This window comes from Zea mays, chromosome 4 (assembly GCF_902167145.1).
Source record: "Zea mays cultivar B73 chromosome 4, Zm-B73-REFERENCE-NAM-5.0, whole genome shotgun sequence".
Taxonomy (NCBI): Eukaryota; Viridiplantae; Streptophyta; class Magnoliopsida; order Poales; family Poaceae; genus Zea; species Zea mays.
In genome coordinates, this window is record NC_050099.1 from 86,706,448 (window position 1) to 86,728,120 (window position 21,673).

The 21,673-nt window shown below is 45.9% G+C and overlaps 1 protein-coding gene across 5 annotated transcripts; it reads left to right on the forward strand.

Moving 5' to 3' along the window:
- The first annotated feature begins 9,487 nt into the window (after positions 1-9,487).
- LOC100193663 (malate dehydrogenase) lies at positions 9,488-11,851 on the forward strand. Of its 5 annotated transcripts, none has more exons than XM_008678354.3 (2): positions 9,488-9,849; positions 10,364-11,851. In XM_008678354.3, the coding sequence occupies exon 2, from the start codon at positions 10,366-10,368 to the stop codon at positions 11,557-11,559; it is 1,194 nt and encodes a 397-aa protein (XP_008676576.1). In that variant the 5' UTR covers positions 9,488-9,849; positions 10,364-10,365; the 3' UTR covers positions 11,560-11,851. The 5 variants fall into 5 exon arrangements, with proteins under 5 accessions (XP_008676576.1, XP_023157921.1, XP_008676574.1 ...); XM_023302153.2 differs by having other exon boundaries at positions 9,514-10,006; positions 10,360-11,851; XM_008678352.3 differs by having other exon boundaries at positions 9,514-9,918; positions 10,360-11,851.
- The last annotated feature ends 9,822 nt before the right edge of the window (positions 11,852-21,673 follow it).

Sequence of the window (21,673 nt, forward strand, 5' to 3'; positions counted from 1 at the left end):
TGACGCACAACTTCAATCTGAGATATCTCCTGGATGGGTCAAGAGGGAGCTGATGTTGATGACTTCTTCTGGCAGCGACTGAGATGGCAGCACGAGGTCGAACTCTTCTTCAAGCGGGACTGGCTCTTGTAGCTCCTCAGAGGGCGGTGGTGCTGGCGGGGTGCTTGCAGCTTCTTCCTTGACTTCAAGGGATGGTGCTGGAATCTTCTTCATGGTGAGGGGTTCAAACAACTCCGGCGGGGGATCTTGGGAGGATTCAGGGTGCTCTTGCTTATCCATAGCCTGAGGGAAGACTGGAATTCCTTCCAAGACTATGGCTCCTTCCGGGGGTTCCCAAGCCTTCTTCTCTCCTCTGATAGAGACCGGGTGACCTTCAAGAATCTGGGGGTCTTCAGCTTTGATGGGTTGAACAGGGTTGGATGGAGCGGGCTCTTGGATCCGCAGGGCTCTACGTTGGTTATGGGTTACCAAGTAGGCCTCCATCAACTTCTGGACGTGCTCATCCTTGGCTTGGTTCAGGGCTTCAACAGCAATGACTTCACGACTTTCCAAGGCAGCTACACGGGCTTGAGCTGTGGTGAGATCCACATGGAGCTTACGGTTGAGCTTCTCTGCATCTTCTGCTCGAGCAATCATCTGACGGTGGTGCCGAGCCAAGAAATCATATTGTGCATCCAGGGTGAGCAGGTATGCAGTGAGGTACACGACTGTGGGGTCATCCTCAAGCAGCTGCTGACCTTCCAATGCACGCATCCTGGCCATCCAAACAGGACGGCCTCTCTGAAAGGGCGGAAAGAATCTGAGCGGTGTGTCGGCCACTTCTTCATAGATCTGACACAGGGTCCTCAATGCCTTGCGAGCGACAACTTGGCAGGTGTCTCTGAATCTGTGCCCAGCAGCAGTGACACTCCATTCCACATGGTGTGGACTGGATCCAATGTATATAGTCACGACACACTTCTCTGTGTCATGCTCGACGAATTCACGACCATCATACTCTGGCTGGCTTCTGATTCCGAGGCGAACTGTGCATGCTCTCAGCAACTTGGGGAAACCATCTTCATTCTGGCAAAAGCTGGTTTGGCACTGAACCTCCATCTGACTTCTGAGAGAAGGAAAGGGGGAAAGCATTTTTGAAATGAAGGGATGAGAGCAAGATTTTTTTTAAAAAAAAATAGTTTGGACTCAAAAACTTTTGATCAGGCTAAGGGTTACGTCCTGCGGCCAACCTAACAGCTCCGATACCACCTGAAGCGTCCCAATCCTCTGGGACTCAAATGTGATACAATTACTAGTCCCAGGAGGCTAGTAAACACATTTATACATCAGATGATTCCAGATCTGCTTAAACGAGACAAACCTATAAAGGTGGCGAACAACTTTAAGAGTTGGTCCACAACTCGGGACATATCATCAGAGTGGGGCTGAAGCAGCCCGATATACGCAGCGAAGCAAATCATCGGTCCAACAGCCACAGGCAAGGTTGGGAACAGTCGTAACTCTTACCCGATCTCCTTTTTCTGAAAAACAACAAATAAGCAAGGGTGAGTACAAACGTACTCAGCAGCCCACCTTCACCCGCGGAATGGGGAAATCAGATATAATGCATGGAATATGTAGAGCTCAGGATATTTGCAGAAACAGCAATATTTTATGCAGAGTTGTTTTGAAAAACATTTTGTATTTTTGCAAAGCGCATCCTCTCCAAAAGGAGCAGGAAGTTTTTCAGTATTATAACAAAATCCCCTGGACTAAACCATCCAGGTATCTCAACAGTTTCCCACTGGTTTTCCTTTTCAAAAATAGCTACTGGACTTCCCGTCCACCATAGCTCACGGCTCAACCGCCGAACCTTTTAAAAACCACTTTTCTCAAACGCACCCTTTTTTTGGAAAACAAAACATTAATTGCCATACCATACCAGACTCGTCCATTCCTGTGGACACAGACTATTCGAATAGGTTTTCAAACTCTGCGCAGAGGTGTACACTTTACCCACTAGTTCGGCTCTGCGATCCCATGGCCAATGAGACCCGAATCCGACTCTCTTTCTTTCCCCGCACGTCCTAACCTTAACGGTTATCCGGAAGGAGTCAGGCCACCACCATGTCCAAACCGGACAAAACTTTCCCCCTCCTTATCCTCCCGGTGCTCCCCAGCCTTCATAACCCTGGGGTTGGACCGTACGAGTTCAGATTGAGTGACTGCCCACACAGTCTCGAGTGGTTGTACTATTAAAGAGTACAGGTAGAGAAGATGACAAACCGGTCCTTATACGAGGGGACAATCCTTCTGCTCACGCCTAAACCAGCTGAGCCAACACCTTAGGCCCTCCCCTAAACCAGGGAGTCCCTGATTATCCCACTCACAAGGTGACAAGGGTGAAAACCCTTCATCATACACATTTTGAAAAGCATTTTCTTTTGAAAACTCACACCTTTACTCAAATCATTTGTAACAAATATATCAGGGATTGATTGCGGCAAGCGGCTGGGTGGCCATAATAACTTGTCTCAAAATCATATCATGCATAAAATAACAGGCTGAGGGTTGTGGTTGAAAAATCATAGGTAATTTATGCATCAAAGGGATCCAGTGAGCTTGCCGTGCTTATTCGGCGAAGGGGGAAGGGGAGCTCGCGGAACTGGCTTCTGGCTCCACCGCCTAGCGTAGACTTGCAGATCTGGCCTCCACGAGACGGCACGAACGCTCCGATAACTATGCAACATGAACAAGCAAACATACAAACCAGCAAGTATACCAACAAATATTTAGTATAGTGGTCAGAAAAGCGATATATGGATGGGTAGAGTCTTGAGTAGAATCTGTGTCATGTGGTGTTGTGATATTACTGGTGGTGGAGCAGAGGTGCTTACCAGGAGGGTGGACTGGAGGCGAAGCGACACTATGCGTGTAGCCGGCAGAGCGGAGTAACTGAGTGGGTGGGGTGTTTGCCTTGGTTGAGGGTGTTGAGTGTGTGTGGAGAGGGAGAGGGTAGCTGGGTGTATTTATAGCTGGGTGTATGTGGTGTAGCACAGTGAAGTTCACTGTTGGTGAGAATAGTGACGAATGAATCGTCTGACTTAGTATGAACAAGAGATGACATGGTTGGATAGGGAATAGTTTGATAAGAATTTAGAAACAAGAATTATTGGAATCTGAGTTTGGAAGCCTGGTTCGAAGGAATCTCAAAGTCAAGCGTGCTCAACTTGGGGAAACCTAGGATGGGTGACCAGATGGGAAGTTCCCACTGGAAGGAAAATCACAGTCACCGGAGTCCGTATGACTGGAATATGGGTCTGGCTGGTCTTAAGTGGACTGGACAGCATGATGGATGAGTAGTTGAAATTTGGGGCGATCGGATGATCGATGAATAGTAACGATGAATAGTGGCGATGGAAAAGTAATTATAGATATCATCGATGAATAGATACGATGATGAATAGTAATGATAAATAGTAACGATGATGAATAGTGTATGTGAATAGTAACGATGAATAGTAATGGTGAATAGTAATGGTGAATAGTAATGGTGAATAGTGATAGTGAATAGCCGTATGAACGAACGATGAATAGGAACTATGAACGAGCGGACGAACGATCGAATGATCGGACGAACGAACGATCGGAATTTCGGCAGCATAACGGCAGAAAAAGATTATTTGGACGAACGAACGGACGAACGATCGAATGATCGGACGAACGAACGATCGGAATTTCGGCAGCATAACGGCAGGACAAAGATTATCTGGAAGAACGATGAATAGGGACTATGAACGAACGATGAACGATGAATAGGGACTATGAACGAACGATGAACGATCGAATGATCGAACGAACGAACGATCGGAATTTCGGCAGCATAACGACAGGACAAAGATTATCTGGAAGAACGATGAATAGGGACTATGAACGAACGATGAACGATGAATAGGAACTATGAACGAACGATGAACGATGAATAGGAACTATGAACGAACGATGAACGATCGAATGATCGAACGAACGAACGATCGAAATTTCGGCAGCATAACGGTAGGAAAAAAAGATTATTTGGACGAACGAACGGACGAACGATCGAACGATCGGACGAACGGACGAACGAACCATGAACGATCGGACGAACGATCGAACGATCGAACGAACGAACGAACAACCTAAGAACAGGGGACGAACGATCGAACGATCCTTGTGCTAGTGTGTGCTTGTGTGGAACATGGAGTGGGTGTGTGGGGGGGGGAAGAGAGTTGCCATGAAATGGCTTGGGGTGGGATGAGAGGAGGCCCTTGCCCCTCTATTTATAGCCATGGTGGGGGGATTAGGGGGAGGGATGAGAGGATTAGTGGGAGGATGAGAGGATTAGTGGGAGATTAGCATGTATTTGTCTTGTATAAGTGAGATTAGCTTGTAGAGCTCACTGTATGACACTGGAGGCATACGTATACGTATGGGCATGAGGAAAGTTATGAAGAAAATATTTGTAGGGACTTGAAAAATGATTCTGAAGGTATTTTTCAAGAGGAAAATATCTGGAGATATATCGGTGGAATATTTGGGCAGTATTTCTGGAAAGAACTTGAAGGGGATCACTAGGGAAATATCTGGGCAGTATTTCTGGAAAGAATTTGAAGGGGATCACTGGGAAAATATTTGTAGGATATTTTGAGGAGGATTTTAGAGAGTATAGACCACTATAATTTATTTGTTGATATCAACTCGCAAACAAACATTTTGAAATGAAATTTGAAATTCATTATGAATTTAGAGCAAGTTTGAGAAAATTTCAGGATTTGAATTTTTGGGATGCTACAAGTGGTAGGACGATTTTTTGAGGGGTAGGGTGGCTTTTCCTCTAAACCCGAATATGAGTTGTCCGGTGGCTGGAGCTGCTTCAAATTTATGCCCATTCTTTCGAAGGTGTGGAGGAAAATGATGTCGGCCTGGCTGCCATTGTCGATGAGTGCCTTGTGAATCTCTCAACCTGCTACATTGCAGCCGATAACCATGGCATCGGTGTGAGGGTCATTGTGGAGGTTGACATCGTTTGAGTCAAAGGTCAGTGGGATGTGCGACCACTTTGTCTGGACGACCGGTTCTTTGACAGCAACATGGTTTACACCTCGATGATATTCTCTCCTTTGTCTCTTCGTATCGAAGTATGTGCTTGAGCCTCCACTAATCACGTTTATGATGTCGTGAACTGGGGTTGTGGGTAGGCCTCTTCTTCTTTTGGCGGTGGCAGCCACAGCTGCCTCTGATGGTGGATTGGTTGCAGAGGGGCAAGGGTAGTTGTAATCTTTCTAGGTGCACTGGTAGATGTTAGTAGTTTGGTTGGTACTATGGGTAGCAGTTATATGTTTCATGCTGATGTTGAAACTGTGGTAGGAAAGTGTGTGCCATGACCTTCGCTGGCTGTTTTGGGTAGTCCCTTTTCCATTTTTCTGTGTCCATCCTCTCTTTCACCTCTTTATATGCTCGACAATCTTTGGTTGAATGACTGGAGCTTTCGTGAAAAATGAGGTAAGGCTTATACTCACGAGGTGGTCCTCGCTCTCACCCCCTTCCCCTTGGGGCCCTACCTCCTCTTGCTGGTTGATAACCCTGGTTGTAATTGTGGTGGATGTCTTCGGGTTGCTACTTCTGCTGAATTTGTTGATTTGGGTCTGCGACAGAGGTTGTTGCGTTCACACCCACTTTTGGAACTCCCTGGGTGCGAAGGGTCCTTTGGCTTGCGTTGCTCTTCGACTTTGCAATAGTGGAGATCTCCAAACCTTGCATACTTTTAAAATAGTTGATATAGTTCCTGAAGGGTTACCGAGGGGTCCCTTATGCAGTGGCTGTACAACGGACCGACACACAGACTGTTGATGGCATAATGGATTGTGATTTTGTCTTCTACTAATGACAACTGAGACTTGAGAGATAGAAACTTGTTATAGTAATCGTGGAGGATTTCCTTCTCCAGTTGTCGGCATAATGATAGCCCGACGAGGGCGTCAATCCGCGACCTGTACCCCTAGAAGTTAAGGAGGAATTTCTCAAAAGGGTGGCCCATGTGTCAATCATCATAGTAGGCGGCATGCAGGGCCTTCCAGAGCGATGATGAAGGATTTTGCTATGCATTGTCGCCTCTGCTAGATGAGGCAACTACGACTTGATAGCTCATGATGAACTACGATGTGTAAGCCTTCCCATTGTATTTCAGCCAGTTTCCGACCCTGTATTTGTTTGGCTAGGGTGTCACTGGCAGTATGGCGAAGAGTGGACGCCTACTTCGGTGAAGTTGAAGGCCTAGAATCTATCATTCTGTACGCCTGTCTGATTTTGTCGAAATCTTACATGACCTTGCCAAGGCTGAGCGAGGTCTTGCGCCTGTAGTTGTGAAATTTCTTGCTCGAGGGCCTAAAGATGCTCTTTCTCTTGTTGAATGAGGAGGTGGACCCTGGCCTACACCTCGCTACGCTGCCACTTGGCTGCGAGGGCATCTCTTTGCTTTTGGAGGTTTGAGATGTGCATGCAAAGGTTTTTTAGCAAAAGCCGCTCCTCGATGTTTATGCCGAGGTCCTGGCTGTCCTGGAGGTCTGTGAAGTCCTCTAGAGGTATTCCAAATGGGTGAGCCTATTGGCGTGCTGCAGCGTCAAAGCCTAGGGGCTAAGTTCGGCCATATTTTTGCTTGATAGGGCAGACTTTTTGGATTTGGCGAAGGGTCTTGCGAGTCCTCTAAGTTGGTGGTGTGGACTTTGCCTTCTTTGGTGTTTATTGCCTTTTGCTTTTGCTTTGAGGTGAGGGCTTCGCCCTGTGGATCGGTGCAAGCCTTTGGGTTGGGTGGTGGGGATTGGTCAGAGGCGAGGGCAATCTTGCCTTTCTTGGCAACGAGGGCGGCCCTTATGTCTTAGTCGTTTGATGGTGAGCTAGGCGGGTGTTTTCTTGGGAGGCATCGTGGGTGTTGTCTTCGTTGCACGAACGATGGCACCAAATGTTGGACAGTGGCGCGCTGTGAGGTGGACCCAAACACAGTGACAAAAAGCAGAGCACGAGAGGGCGATAAGAAAGTTGGTGGGAACTGTAGCTTCACGTTATGCGTGTCCCATCCGGCTACAGAACGTGCGTATTTATATGCCCGTCCGGGGGTAGGTGGTCCAAAGTACGAACCTCCCCTGTCTACCAACTATATCCAAATAATATTCCATATAACGGAGTAATTACAGCGCCACCCGTACAACAGACGACACACACTAATTTACACACCAGCGTGTTACGCTGACAGGTGGGCCTCTGGGCGTGTCCCCCGGATGACTGTGCCGAGCCGTGCGAAGCATAACTTCTGACAGTGTCCTCGAGTGTCTTCGTGCCAGCTTCCTGTCAGCCACCCGCTGAATGCGGGGGTGGGGAGAGTCGCCTCCGGAGTATGGCGAAGCCGCCATATGCCCTTCGGTCGGTTGGGCTGAACGAAAGTTTGGCGAGGGCTCCACGTCCGGTGCGTCACGAAGGGTGATGAGGATTTCGCTCCCCGGATGTAGCGAAGTCTTTGTCATCCCATCACCGCCTGGTGCGGCCCCTCAATGTCGGGCCCGCTTGATCGGAGGCCTCTTTGGTCGGGATCTCTACGCCAGTGAACCTGCGAAGGCAATAAATGGCGAATGGGGGTTTCTGTTAGTTTGGAACCAGGGTGAGTTTAGACTCCGCTCAACATGGTCTTCGCTCTACGATTGAGGTTGTGTTCAGTCTCCTCTCCAATGGTCACTTAAAACACTGTTTTGCACTATTTTATACCGTTGATTCCACTGTTCGTATAATAAAGTTTGAATATTAGGTGCTGGAGATAGCAAATGCCAAAGTGCTGCACAAATTGTTCGAGAGAGAGAAACATCTCTAATCCAGTCCAGATGGAACTGGATTACATTTTAAGCCTGGTTCAGGTGTCCATACTGAGGACTCAGCCACATTACTTCGTCTATAGATGGCCAAAAAGCACGAGACCCGTGAGCCCGGCACGAAGCCCGTTTTTTGGGCCCGGTCCGAACCCGGCACGGTAGAATAAGCGGGCGGGCTTGGACAGGAAACTAGACACGGCGGGCTAGCCCGGCACGGCCCGTTTACCTCTAAGCCCATTAAGCCCGGTTTTTTTACACTAAAACGTGCTTACCGACCTGTTTAGCCCGCTTTTCGGCCCGTTTTTTTTGTGTTAAACGGACCGGCCCGGCCCGTTTAGGCCCGCTGCGGGCCGGGCTTGGACAGAAAATTAAGCCCGCTGGCTCAGCAGGCCCGGCCCGGTTTTTGGCCGGGCTTCACCGGGCCCGGGCCGGGCGGCCCGTTTGGCCATCTCTAACTTCGTCGGACGAAATGAAGCCCAAGAAGGCCCAGCTCTCCCCTTGTTTCCAGGCTGCACGCAGTCGCATACCGTCCGTCCGTCCGTCCGTCCGTGATGTCCCTCTCGCCGCGCCAACCCCGACCAGCTCGCAGCCAGGGAAAAAAACGTGTCCAAACCGCAATGGCGTTCCCCTGCGTGCGTTCCACCGTACACGGCACCACCACGTCGCGGGATATTGCCGAATCCGTCGGCTTCTACCTGGCTGGCTGGCCGTGCGCGCCCCACTTTTACGCAGCTCCAAACACCCGGCGCACCAGGGCCGCCAGTCCGCCACTCGCACGGCGGCGCTATAGGTGTACATTCGGGCCGCCCGGTTTGGCTCGGTTCAAGCCCGAAAAGGCCCGTATTATTTGAATTTCGGGCCGGTCCGGCCCGTTTGAATTTTGGGCTGTGCTGGACCGGCCCACGGGCCTAGCTCTCGGCCCACGGCCCGGCCCGTAATTACTTAAACGTGCCGGGCTCATTTCGGGCGGACCGAAATTATAAAAGCCCGAAATTCACATTAGGGCCCGAAATACATTTTTTGGCCCAAGATTCAGTTTTTGGTCCGAAATTCACATCAAGACCCGAAATTCAAAACAAATTTAATAAAACAAATAAAAGATAAGACAAATACATTTGACCAAAAGCAAACTTAATATTTGTATTAAGTAACATAGCTATGCAATGACTACCTCGTTTACAAATCATTTTGTTAAAAAGAAAAAGAGTATAATCAGCTCTATATAAAGTTTGTAAGTTCAGTTCATTATCTAATGTTCATAAAAAAAATAAAATTATATCACATACTCTAATTCAAAGCTATAAAAAACATCTAACTAACATTATCTCTAGCTTTGTGTTTTTATCAAGTACATGAAAATGTGGAATGAAGTGTGATTTTAATAAATATATGGGCCTTTTTGTGCCTCTATATGGGCCATTTCGTGCCTGCCTTAAATGGGTCGTGTTCATGCCCGCCCATGGGTCACGACATCGGCCCAAACCCGGCTCGATATATCGTGCCGTGCCGGCCCGGCACTAAATTATTTTGTGTCGTCTGTGTCTGGGTCGTGCTTTTTTTTCGTACTTCGGGCCAGCCCATCAGGCCCGGCCCAAATGTACACCTATAGGCCGTCCTCGCAAAAAGATCCAGGCCGGGTCCACGCGCCCACGGGCACGGGCGGGGATCTCCTCCGTTGTTTCCTAGGCCGCACGCCGCCCACGCCGCCTCCGTCTCCGTCCGTTCGTCGGGCGCAATAGAGACACCACGGCACGCGCCGCCGCTCCTGCCCTGCACTTTTCTACCACCGAAGGCGAGGGCGAGGGGGCCAAAGACGAGCGCTTTTTCGTGCCCGCCTGCCTGCCTGCTGGTCATTGCCGCTGCTCACGAGCCTCCCGCCCCGTGCCGCCCTGCCCTCTACGGCTCTGCCCCAACGAGCCCCAGGGGAGCCAGGAAAAGGAGCCGTCAAAAGCCGCCGCCGAGGAGAGCGCGCAGGGTAACGAAGCACCATCTCCTCTCCTTGCCCTTCTTCGATTAGGTTGGATCCCAGCCGCCGTCGCTGCAGGTGGGATCTCCTCCGTTTTTGCTTCCTCTCAGTCGTTCCTTCGCTCGGGCCGTGTGTAGATCTGCACGTTCCCTGTAGAATTCTCCTGGTCGGTTCCATTCCTCTCCGTCATATTCTCAGTAGATACTACGTTTCATGCCTTGTCCGGGTATTAGATTATGCTTCGAAAGGCAATTTGGTCTAGGTGTGTAGCTCGATTTGTTAGTGATGGCAAATAGGAATGGTGGCCTCATTTTCAATAGAGTTGGCAAGTCAGGCAAGTTAGGGAACTCAATCATATGATCTATTTTGTTGAACGATTCACGTTATAGATCACCTGCTTGATACACGTTTCATTCTTGGCTCTTACTGCTTCTAAATCCAGTTCTTCAAGATATCCTCTGTCTTGAATTATCTTCTGCCTCACCTGCATATGTGCCTGACGGAACTTTGTTGCTGCAGTCAGGCATGGCATCAACCGTTACCTTCAACCCAGTGAGCGCCCAAGCTGCGCTGATCCAAAAGCCAAGGAACCTTGGAGCCATAAGCTATGCTGGCTTAAAGATGCCGGCATCTGTTAGCTCTGGCTCAGAGTCGTCATTCCTGGGCTGGAATGCATCCCTTCGGGCAGCTGTTACTCCAAGGATTGTGCCCAAGACAAAGTCTGGATCTCAGATATCTCCACAGGCATCTTACAAGGTGGCAGTGCTGGGTGCTGCCGGTGGCATCGGTCAACCCTTGGGCCTGTTGGTTAAGATGTCTCCTCTGGTGTCCGAGCTGCATCTGTATGATATTGCTAATGTCAAGGGAGTTGCTGCAGATCTCAGCCACTGCAACACGCCTGCTCAGGTTCTTGACTTCACTGGACCCTCAGAGTTAGCCAACTGCTTGAAAGGTGTGGATGTCGTTGTCATCCCTGCCGGGGTCCCAAGGAAGCCTGGGATGACTCGCGATGACCTTTTTAACATCAACGCAAGCATCGTCAAGACACTTGTTGAGGCTGTTGCAGACAGTTGCCCAGAGGCGTTCATCCATATCATCAGCAACCCGGTGAATTCCACGGTGCCAATTGCAGCTGAGGTTCTGAAGCAGAAGGGTGTCTACAATCCCAAGAAGCTTTTCGGGGTTACCACCCTGGATGTTGTCAGGGCCAACACATTTGTGGCGCAGAAGAAGAACCTTAAGCTCATCGATGTTGATGTCCCAGTTGTTGGTGGCCATGCTGGAATCACAATTCTGCCACTGTTATCGAAGACCAGGCCATCTGTCACCTTCACAGATGAGGAAACTGAGGAGCTGACAAAGAGGATACAGAATGCCGGGACAGAGGTGGTGGATGCCAAGGCTGGTGCTGGGTCTGCTACCCTGTCCATGGCCTATGCCGCTGCCAGATTCGTTGAGTCTTCTCTCCGTGCGCTGGCTGGCGATCCGGATGTTTATGAGTGCACATTTGTTCAGTCTGAGATAACTGACCTGCCATTCTTCGCATCAAGAGTCAAGTTGGGCAAGAATGGTGTTGAGTCCGTCATTTCTGCCGACCTCCAGGGAATGACTGAGTATGAGGCCAAGGCACTTGAGGCGCTGAAGGCCGAGTTGAAGGCAAGCATTGAGAAGGGTATTGCTTTCGTGAACAAACAGCGGGAAGCTGCTGCATCTGTTTGAGGCGAAGCAAGTGAAACAGAAGGAACAATCGTCTTGAATGGCTTTTAAGTTTTGCAGCCTAGAGTTTTTTGTTGTCGGCATGTAGGAAGATGTTCCAGATGGTTGCTGTTTGTTTCTAATTGCTACATGGGGGCTGAACATCCATCCCCCAAGTTATCGCCGGTTTCTGAACCAGGCCTTATTTACACATAAATTTTGCCCCTTCTGTATCGTGGTTCTGTTTGTAGCTTGTTGGAGTCTACAAACTACAAAGAGGCTAATAAACCACTTTTATTGGAAGTGATCCTTGTCATGTTTGCATTGTCGTATTTCCTGCTGTTCGGCAGGAAAGCCCTGGCTTCATTGCCTACTAAAGTTATTATCTTTTTTTTTTCATGGGTAATTGTCTCATTGGTTGAGCAATCCTAGTCGAATTTGGTGGTGTTAGACCTTGATGGTGACGATGGGAGACATGGATGGCTGGAAGGTTGCATTTGTTTCGGTAGATTCGGACTTCACAAAAAAAGAATTTGGTTGTTCTGTGTCTGCTGTCCTGTTTTCTGCTTGGAAGTCAGCCAGGCGATTCTGTTTTAGGGATAACAGTGGGGCGGCTTTAGGTCAGGGCTCTACGGATTTTGGGTTTATCGGGTTCGGGCTTGATTTTTCTGCTCAAACCCGAAATGTATCTGGTTTGGTTTTGGGTTTTCGTTTCCACACGTGAATGTCTGATGAAGACTCGAAATAAATCATGTTGAATAAAATATCGTGTGTTTTATTAATAATTTTTTATGTGAGCTATTAAGTTTGTTATAGGTCGAGTCATGAAAATATATGTTCAATGCGTGTTGTCAATAGTCTCTTATTTATATATGTGAATATGTAATACCAAGTATTTTGGGAGGTCTTAAAAAAAGATTTAATGGCGACGTTTGCAGACTTTCATAGTGGTGAATTACAACTCTTTAACCTAAATTTTGGAACAATTATTTTGTTACCAAAATGTAAAGAGGCTGTAAAAAATCAACAGTTTAGACCAATCTGTTTGTTGAACGTTAGTTTTAAAGATTTTTGGAAGGTCCTGTTGAATAAGTTAACCTCAGGGGTAGTCGTTTTACACAAAACCATGCACGAGATGCATAGGAAGAAAATTAATGGGGTATTTTTTAAGATAGATTTCAAAAAAGCATATGACAAAGTCAATTGGTCTTTTATGAGATAGACGTTACGAATGAAAGGGTTTAGTGAAAAGTGGTGCAATTGGATCGACGCGTTAACTCAGAAAGGCCATGTAGGCATTAAGTGAATGATTACATCTGTAATAACTTTCAAACCTTTAAAGGGCTAAGACAAGGTGACCCTCTATCGCTGCTTCTGTTTAACATTAACATGGTTGCAGACATGTTAGCTATTATAGTTAACAGAGCCAAGCGTGGTGGTTTGATCGCAGGTGTAGTTTCGCACCTAGTTGATGACAGGTTATCTATCTAGCAATATGCGGATGATACGATCTTGTTTATGGACCATGACTTAGAGAAAGCTCGGAATCTAAAAACGATCATATATGCTTTCAAACAAGTCTCAGGTTTAAAAATAAACTTCCACAAGAGCAATATCGTCTGTTATGGAAGAGCAAAGGAGTCGGAACATCAATATGCGGAACTATTTGGCTGTATACCAGGATCGGTACCTTTTAAATATCTGGGGATTCCAATGCACCATAGAAAATTATCAAACTCCGAATGGCAGGGAGTGGAGGACCGTTTCAAAAAGAAGTTGAGTAGATAGTGTAACACCCAAAATCCTATTTTGGAATTTATAAATGTTTCTTCAAAAAGATTAATAATTAGACTATCTATAACATTTTTTTGGGATAAATGGTAATCTAGAAGTTATATTTAACCCTAGGAAGTTAAGTTTTATTTTCCCAAAGAAATAAAGAAGGAATGTCTACAATAAATAATTGATGAATTGTGTGACTAGAAAACCTTCTCTAAAAAGGATAAACAAAGGCATCTCTTAAATGGAGATTATATATCTTCTGTTACAACAAACAATTAATAAATCTTAGATAAACCTTTAATTTGACTATAGAGTTAAAACAATATTTCTTTAAAAGTGAAAATAGTTGTATTGCATATTTCAAAGCATTTTATTTAACCAAAAAGATTAAACAATTACTATAAAAAGATATATAAACAGGAATATGCATCATGCTGAGTATTTCTTTGATTGTGCATTTAGCTAAATTATTAGATCTCCACTCAAAGATAATGTGGAATTAGAAATTTGAATTTGAAGTTTAGAATAGAAATTTGAAAAGAAAACTGAAATCTGAAAAAAGAGGAAAAGAGTACACCCTATGTTGGGCCAGTGCTGGCCCAGTTTTGACCTGCGTCCACCTACGTGCCGCCTAGCACGCGCTCGGCCCAAATCGCAGGCGCGAGCGTCGGGTACTGGCAGGTGGGGCCGCATGGTCGGTCGCTCATCTGGCATCCGTGCGCTGTAGTGCTAACACCGCCACGTGGGTCATACTGGTCAACTCTATCTCCCCCGCAGATCGCGCATGCCGTGAACAAAATTCGGTTGTGCTGCGCACGAATCCGCTGGAGGCCTCTGGGTATAAAGCTTGGTTGCGGTGGCTGTTTCGGTCGTTCCGCCATGCCTATCTCGGTGTCCACTTTGATCCTGAGCAGAGAAAGAACCGAGGGAGTGAGCGACTGCGTTGAGCTGGGAATAGAGAAAGAAGGGTGGCGCCGCACGTGGAGCTTACTGGCGCCGGTGATTAGAGGCCAATTTGTGATGGGGGCATGTGCAGGATCACTCGGGTCCAATCCCTTACCATCTAGAACTGGGTGATGCATCGGATGGCAGGAATTGCTCGTCGGCGTACGCAGGCATAGGTGGTCGTCGTTGCTCACCATGGTCGGGGAACTATGTGGCCGATAGCCGGTAATAGCTCTCTCTCCTGTCTCATATAGCCTCTTCTTCGCTATTCGCATGTATGCATGTGAAACCAGACGCGTGAACACCGGCGATTGCTCGCCGTTGCCACTGTGTCGCCGTGGAAGGAAATAACGCTGCCGTGTACGATCTGCGGTAAGGAGAGGTGGGAGGAAGACGCGGCGACAGCCGTTAATCCAGGATTGGGCGGTCACGATTAGGCAATAGAATACCCCTTCGGCGTGTTAAATCTGAGCCGTTGGTTTGGATCACACGTATGAGATGAAACCTAAACCTAATAAAATATGGACCGTCGTTCTCGAATCCAATGGTTGGAGTTCAATATTGGACCCTCAGGGATCCGATCTAATCGTGACCGTAGCCAGGTGATCCAACGGTCGTGGCCTATACCTCTTCGGTCGCACCATCTTGCATAAGAGACCTTGGGATTTTAGCAAATGAACCTGCAGTCCCTTATCTTTGGAAAAGACTCAATTTTAGCCCCTGGTTTTTATAGGAAACCCCCTGGCCTTTTATAAAATGGTGGTCGCGGTCCATGGAAGTCTGTTTTTGATAAAATTATTTCGAAAATGATTTTTGATGCAAAATTAATTCAAAAAAACCTTAGAAAGTGCATAACTAATTCTTTTTAACTCTAATTTGGTCTGTTCAAGTTGCGTTAGTTTCGTAATAAAGTTTCCTAAACAGTAGAAATATTATTTGATCATGTCCCATAACTTTTATAAATAGATATTATTTAACCTATGTTTTGGTAGATTAATCTTTCTTAATCTATCCATAATTATAACCAAACTAGGATATGATCCCTGCTCAAGTTATAACTTTGAGTAAAGTTGAATTAGTTATCTCTTTAATATATTCTCTCATATAATTAATCCACATAGAATCCATTTTTTATTATCCAATCACTTAGGTCTTCCAAAAATTATGCCTCTTAAACCGTAACTCCGATTTTAGTGATGCTCGAACCTACGATCTCGTAGCAGCGCGTAGAATATTCTTACGTTGTTTGTTCTCATGTTTGATGTACTGTTATTTTATGTACTCCTTGTCTATTTGTATGTTTTGCTACGAGTAGCAGTGAGGTCACGAGAATCTGAAGACCAACTTGGTACCTGGGAATCTCGAGTCTAAGGCAAGTTGTGCCATTGATCACTTTTCTTTACCTAATAATGTCTGTTAATCACTGTGACATGCTCAGGTTAATTTGATGGGACCTAATAGGTTTTCCTAGCATTGTTTATTCCTTGCCTTGCAAACAGAAGCACTATTTGATAGTTTTACTATTGCTCTACCTGGTTTTGGGAAATAAATGTTATATTATGATCATGTTCCAGTTATACTGTTGTTTTAATTATTGTTCATGACAAGATCATTATGTTAATTGGAACATGGAGCGACCACCCGGGAAAACAGTGCTACCACAAGGGTGTTATGGGACGGCCTTGGCTGACTAATTAGGAAAGCTAATGGAGGACTACCTTATCTGAAAGGGGCAAGGGCAGTAGAGGAGCTACGTATAGAGAGGTTCTCGGGTCGATCATGCTGCGATGGCTTTTTGGACGAGGGATTCCTATATTGCCCTTCTCGGAAACCGTAGCAGGTTTTCTGAAGCTAGTGGAACCTTGTAAAGGCTTCGTAGTGGTACCCTGCCTCGTCTCCTCGGCAGAGATGAATGGGAAGTCGCGAGCCCTTGGAAAATGGGTAACACGACTTGTGGGTAAAGACGTGCAACCTCTACAGAGTGTAAAACTGGTATATCAGCCGTGCTCACGGTTATGAGCAGCTCGAGCCCTCACATGAGTAATTTATAGAACTAAACTTAATTTGTCATATGCATTGCATTGTGGGTGTTATTATTAATTTGATCTCTTGTTTATTTGGGTTCGTATCTACTTACACTTAGTAACTACTAATAAAATTTTGACCAACTTTAAAAGCAATGCTCAGCTTTAACCATCTCCTTTGGTAAGCCTTACACTTCATATGAGCTCCCACCTTTAGTGAGTTCATGCACATTATTCCCCACAACTTGTTGAGTGAAGAATGTATGTGAGCTCACTCTTGTTGTACTCACATCTCCCCAGGTCAAGAAAAGGTATCACTCGATGAGGAGCATGAAGGATGCTATGATGAGTTCGTGAGTGGTCTAGGCCGTCGTCTCCCAGTCAACTATGGTTGCTAGATCGATGTCTTCATATGATGTATTTATTTATTTATTTTGTATAGAACCCCTATTATATAGTAAAGATGTGGCATTCGTTTCTGTACCATGAGTCATTATATGTGTGAGATTTGATCTCAGCACACTTGGTGATTATTTCACGCCCGGAGTTTGGACCCCTAAAGTCCGGGTGTGGCAGCTAGAAAAGTAAACACTTGTTTGTAGGGGGGACGCCGGTCTGATTGAGTCTGTTCTTACTAGCATGGCTATGTTCATGCTATCTTTTTTCGAGGTTCCACGTGGAGTGCTTGAAAAGCTGGATTATTATAAATCAAGCTTCTTTTGGCAGGCAGATAGTAAAAAATATAGGCTAATTAAATGGAGTATAATTTGTCAACCAAAAGACCAGGGTGGTTTGGGCATTAAAAATTTAGACATCCAGAACCATTGTCTTTTGAGCAAGTTGTTGTTCAAGCTGATAAACGAGGATTGGACGTGGCAACACTTATTGAGGAGGAAATATGTCAAAGATAAGACGATCAGTCAGATAGTTAAAAAACTAGGGACTCTCATTTCTGGTCTGGTCTTATGAAAGTGAAGGAGAAATTCTTAAATCTAGGGACCTTCACTACCAAAAATGGAGAGAATGCCAGGTTTTGGGAGGACAGGTGGTTGGAAAACTTCACCATGCAGAATAGATCTCCATCTCTATACCACATAGCTCGTCGTAAGAACGTTTTGTATCCTCGGTAATGAGTTCAGTACCACTCAATATTTCATTCAAGAGGGGACAGGAGGGTCGCAACTTAGCTGCTTGGCACAATCTGATAGCTTTATTGACAAATGTTAATTTGGATGAGGCTAGAGGTATTTTTTTCTTGGGGTCTCCATCAGAACAAACAATTCTCATTGCATTTAATGTACAATGCGCTAATGAGCAATGGGGCTATCATTAGGGAAAAGGGCAGCTAGAGTAGTAAGATTCCGCTTAAAATCAAAGTTTTTATGTGGTATCATAGAAAAGGGGTGGTGCTAACAAAGGACAATCTTGGGCATAGGAATTGGCATGGAGATAAGAGATGCGTTTTTTGTTCTTGCAATGAAATGATTCAACATTTATTATTCGACTGTCATTTTGCTAAGTTCATATGGAGAGCGGTTCATATTACATTTGGCGTCTGCCCCGATGAGTATAAATCATAGGTACGGTGATTGGCTACATGGTCTCAATAGCCGAGCCAAATCACGGTTAATGGTAGGGGTTGCTGCATTATGCTGGGCGATATGACTTAGTATAAATGATATAGTCTTTGAAAAATGTTCGCCTAAAACATATATGCAGGTGCTTTGTAGGGGGGACACACTGGTGCCGGTTCTGGGTGCAGTTGAAGAGGCGTTACAAGGACAAAAAGGCCCTGAGAGACGCATGCCGAAACTTGGAGACGACAATTGTGCAGATCTTCACTTCCTCGGGATGGCGTTTCTGTTATAGGATTGCATCGTCCTAATTTTGTTTCAAGTATTAGCATTCTTTGCACCCTGCCTGGTTGCTTTGGATGTTTGTTTTTAGTTGCTTGTTTCTTGTTGGCCGAAACAGTGGTGAAGGGCGGTACTTTGTGTTACCGTTATCTAAAAATGTAATATATAACATGCATGTGCAGTTATAAATTTCATGATTTTTTTATTATCACTGATGGGTTTTGGGCATCAATCTTGTTTTTGGATCAATCAAATTAATTGAACCCCACATAGTTTTATCAGAAGTTCAACAACATCCACTACAAGAAAAAAGGCAAACGGTGTCGGCCAAAAACCCACACTCTTACTGAAATAAGCCGACACTCTTAGTATAAGAGTGTCGGTTGACCGACACTCTTAGCCAACACTCTAAATTGGACGCTCTTATTCGTATAGAAGTGTGGGGACTGACACTCTTATATTAAGAGTGTCGGTTCAACACGTAACCGACACTCTTATCTTAAGAGTGTCGGCCAGGGACGTGGCGGACACTCTTACTGAGCGCGCGGTCACCAGCTTACCTGGGCGCATATAAGAGTGTGGGGGCCGGCACTCTTACTGAATAAATTTTTTTAAATACCCAGTTTTTTTTTCTCCCTCCCCGGATGGGAAGCCTCCATAACAGCACAATACAAGCACAACATTCAATATATCACAATACAAGCGCCATATTCAATATGTCATAACACAAGCACCATATTCAATATTCATACAAGTTCAAGTCCATAAGAAAGAAGTTCAAATCCATCTGAAACAAGTTCAAGTCCATAAGAAAGAAGTTCAAATCCATCCGAAACAAGTTCAAGTCCATACAAAACGCAATCATAGTAAGTTCCACACAAGCCTCCATATTAATTCATTCTGTTGGTGGGTCATTGGAGCCGCCACCACTTGTGTTCATCAATAAGTCCATAAACGTGCTCTGATCCAGAGGCGGACTAGCATGATGTGAGCCTGAACCCTTTAAAAGAAACAAAAATTTATTAGTTTACCGAGTAACTAATTAAACATATACATAGACTGTAACATATACATGCATGTTTTCTAGTAACTGCTTAAACAACGAAGCAAATAGAGATGCAAAGGATATCAACTTAACGTACTGATCCTGGTGAGTGTGAGGGCAATCCTGGTGAGTGTGACTGACCGCGAGGAGGAATTCCCCACGACATCGGTGGCGGCATATGTGTTTGCATCGGTGGCCAAATGCCTGGCTGGCGAGGTGCCCACGGCATCATTTGCCCTCCTATCAGACTCGATGGCATCAATTGGTCTTGGACAGAAGTTGCAGAACCCTGAAACAGAAGACACTCTTGTTTATGATTAAGAAGTTGCGGTGATCAACAATAAAAGTAACTATAGATCATGCGAATGACAAAAGTTTAAAATAGATCATGTACAAGCAAACATGTAGAAAGACAGAGAGCAAGCAACCAATGATTATCGGACAAATGATGTTTAGTAGACGATTGTACCTGTGATCCATCCGCCCCTGCAGTGGAGCGATCCGATGATTGTCCAGACACCGGATGTGTGATGATAGGGGGTTGTTGAAAAGGCGACATGCCGAACTGAGTTCCGGCACCTCCGTACATCTGCAAATAGATTATTCATCAGTTTTTCAGTTAATCGGACTTAAGAAACAACGAAAAAACAAAAAATTGATACCTGATGTAGCATCCAATTTTGCATCTGTTGCATCTGTTGCTGCACTTGTTGCTTATATTGCGTCATACTCTCCTCCATCTGAGTCATCTTCTCAAGCAACTCTCCTTCACGTGCAGATGATCGTCGGGGTCGATTCGACCTAGCTGAGAAATTGGACCGTCTACTGTAACTCCGACGGGGGACAACACCATCGCCGATTGCTAACCTGTAAGAGTATCATATACATATATATATATGTAGTAAATGACAAGACATCACTAAACAGTAACAACGTGACAAGCGTATATACCTCCCATGCGGCACGCCTCCGCTAGCCTTATAAGCTGCCTCCGTATCGAACTCACCAGTGAGCCAGTCCGCGTCTGGACCATTTTTGTCTCTCACGTTCTCAATGTAGCGAGCCTGTGAAAAAATCATCCAAGTTACAGACAAAGGCATATCATGTTCATGTTAGAGTCAATTTTCATACTTACCAGTTTCTCTGTCGCATTACTATCATTCAGTATTTCTGGATGATTCGGATCGGGACCCTTGTGTCCCTCGACGAAGACTTGAAGCAAAGTAGGCTCCACTCCATTTCGAGCCTCTTGCAACACATGATTAGAAAGTCTAGACAAGTCTATGCAATTAACAATTGACCAGGAAATTTGACACATACCATACGTGCGGCCTTGCCAACGTGTCCATCTGCCCCGAAGAAGTGGACCCCTGGCTTGCTCAATCGATTCATACGATTTCTATTAGATATGGACAGGAACTCCTCAGAAGCCCAATACTCGCACATCCACGCCCAAGCATCCGAATGGTGGCTCAACCAATCCACCTCACTCTCTTTGTACTGCTGAGCAGTCAGGTGGATTTCCTTTGCCATATTCGCATCACAATAGTTCCCCTGACGCTTTTGGTACACCGTGACGACCCTCAATCGTGCTTTATACATCATGCCCTTTACTGCTCTATCTGCTGAGCCATTGAATACCTCACGCACATATGGATCATCCAAGGTATAGGGGTCACACACGCGAAATTGGCCCTGCAAATTTGAAGATCACCAAAGACTTACAAATGTAAAATCTGAATTAAATTTGAATATCACAAGAGACTTACCCAAAACAAATCCCACACTTTTCTTGTGTGTGTCCCGTCATTCCTGTACGGCTTGAGGTCCCAATGAGCCCAGTAATGAGCAGCTATCTCTTGACCGCCCTCTGTCACCATCGCCGGGTAGGCGAATCGCAAACAAATCCCCAACTCTGTGAGGACTGGTGTGCGATGCCCTGTCCCGTCCCAACTAACCTCCTTCCATGCCCTGGTGCCTTTCGGTTCAATAACCCTCCGCTGATCGAAGGGTTTAGAAGGCTTCAATGTGAGGGACCGACGAAACCTGCAAATGAAAGTTTGTTATTTCACAATGAAAATCATTTATTTAAAACTTCAACTCAACAATAAGAATACCTGATGGCATGCCGTGGCGCAGCCTGTGTGGCAGCCTCCTCTGTAGAAGCGTCTGCTCCAGAAGTCTCCTCTCCATCCTCCAGTTCTGCGGCAGCTTCCTCAGCCTCCTCGTCCACAGCCGCCTCCGCAGTAGGTGCCACAGTAGGTGCCACTGAAGCAGCTGCATGCGAAGTAGCGCCATCTGTATTAGAGGGTCCGCTGGTATCCCGCATCTCCTCTAGGAAGGCAAGCAACTGCTCTTGCCTGCTCCTGTTTGTTGTGGTGCCCTGAAATGTAAACAAATTTAGATTGCTAGCTGGTCCTAGTAATTGAACTAAGAAAAAAACAAGTACCTCAAACATGTTAGGAGTACCACTGGAACCCCTTGAC

Excerpts from the sequence above, each read along its gene's own strand:
- LOC100193663 (XM_008678354.3), top strand. The coding sequence starts at position 10,366 with ATGGCATCAACCGTTACCTTCAACCCAGTGAGCGCCCAAGCTGCGCTG.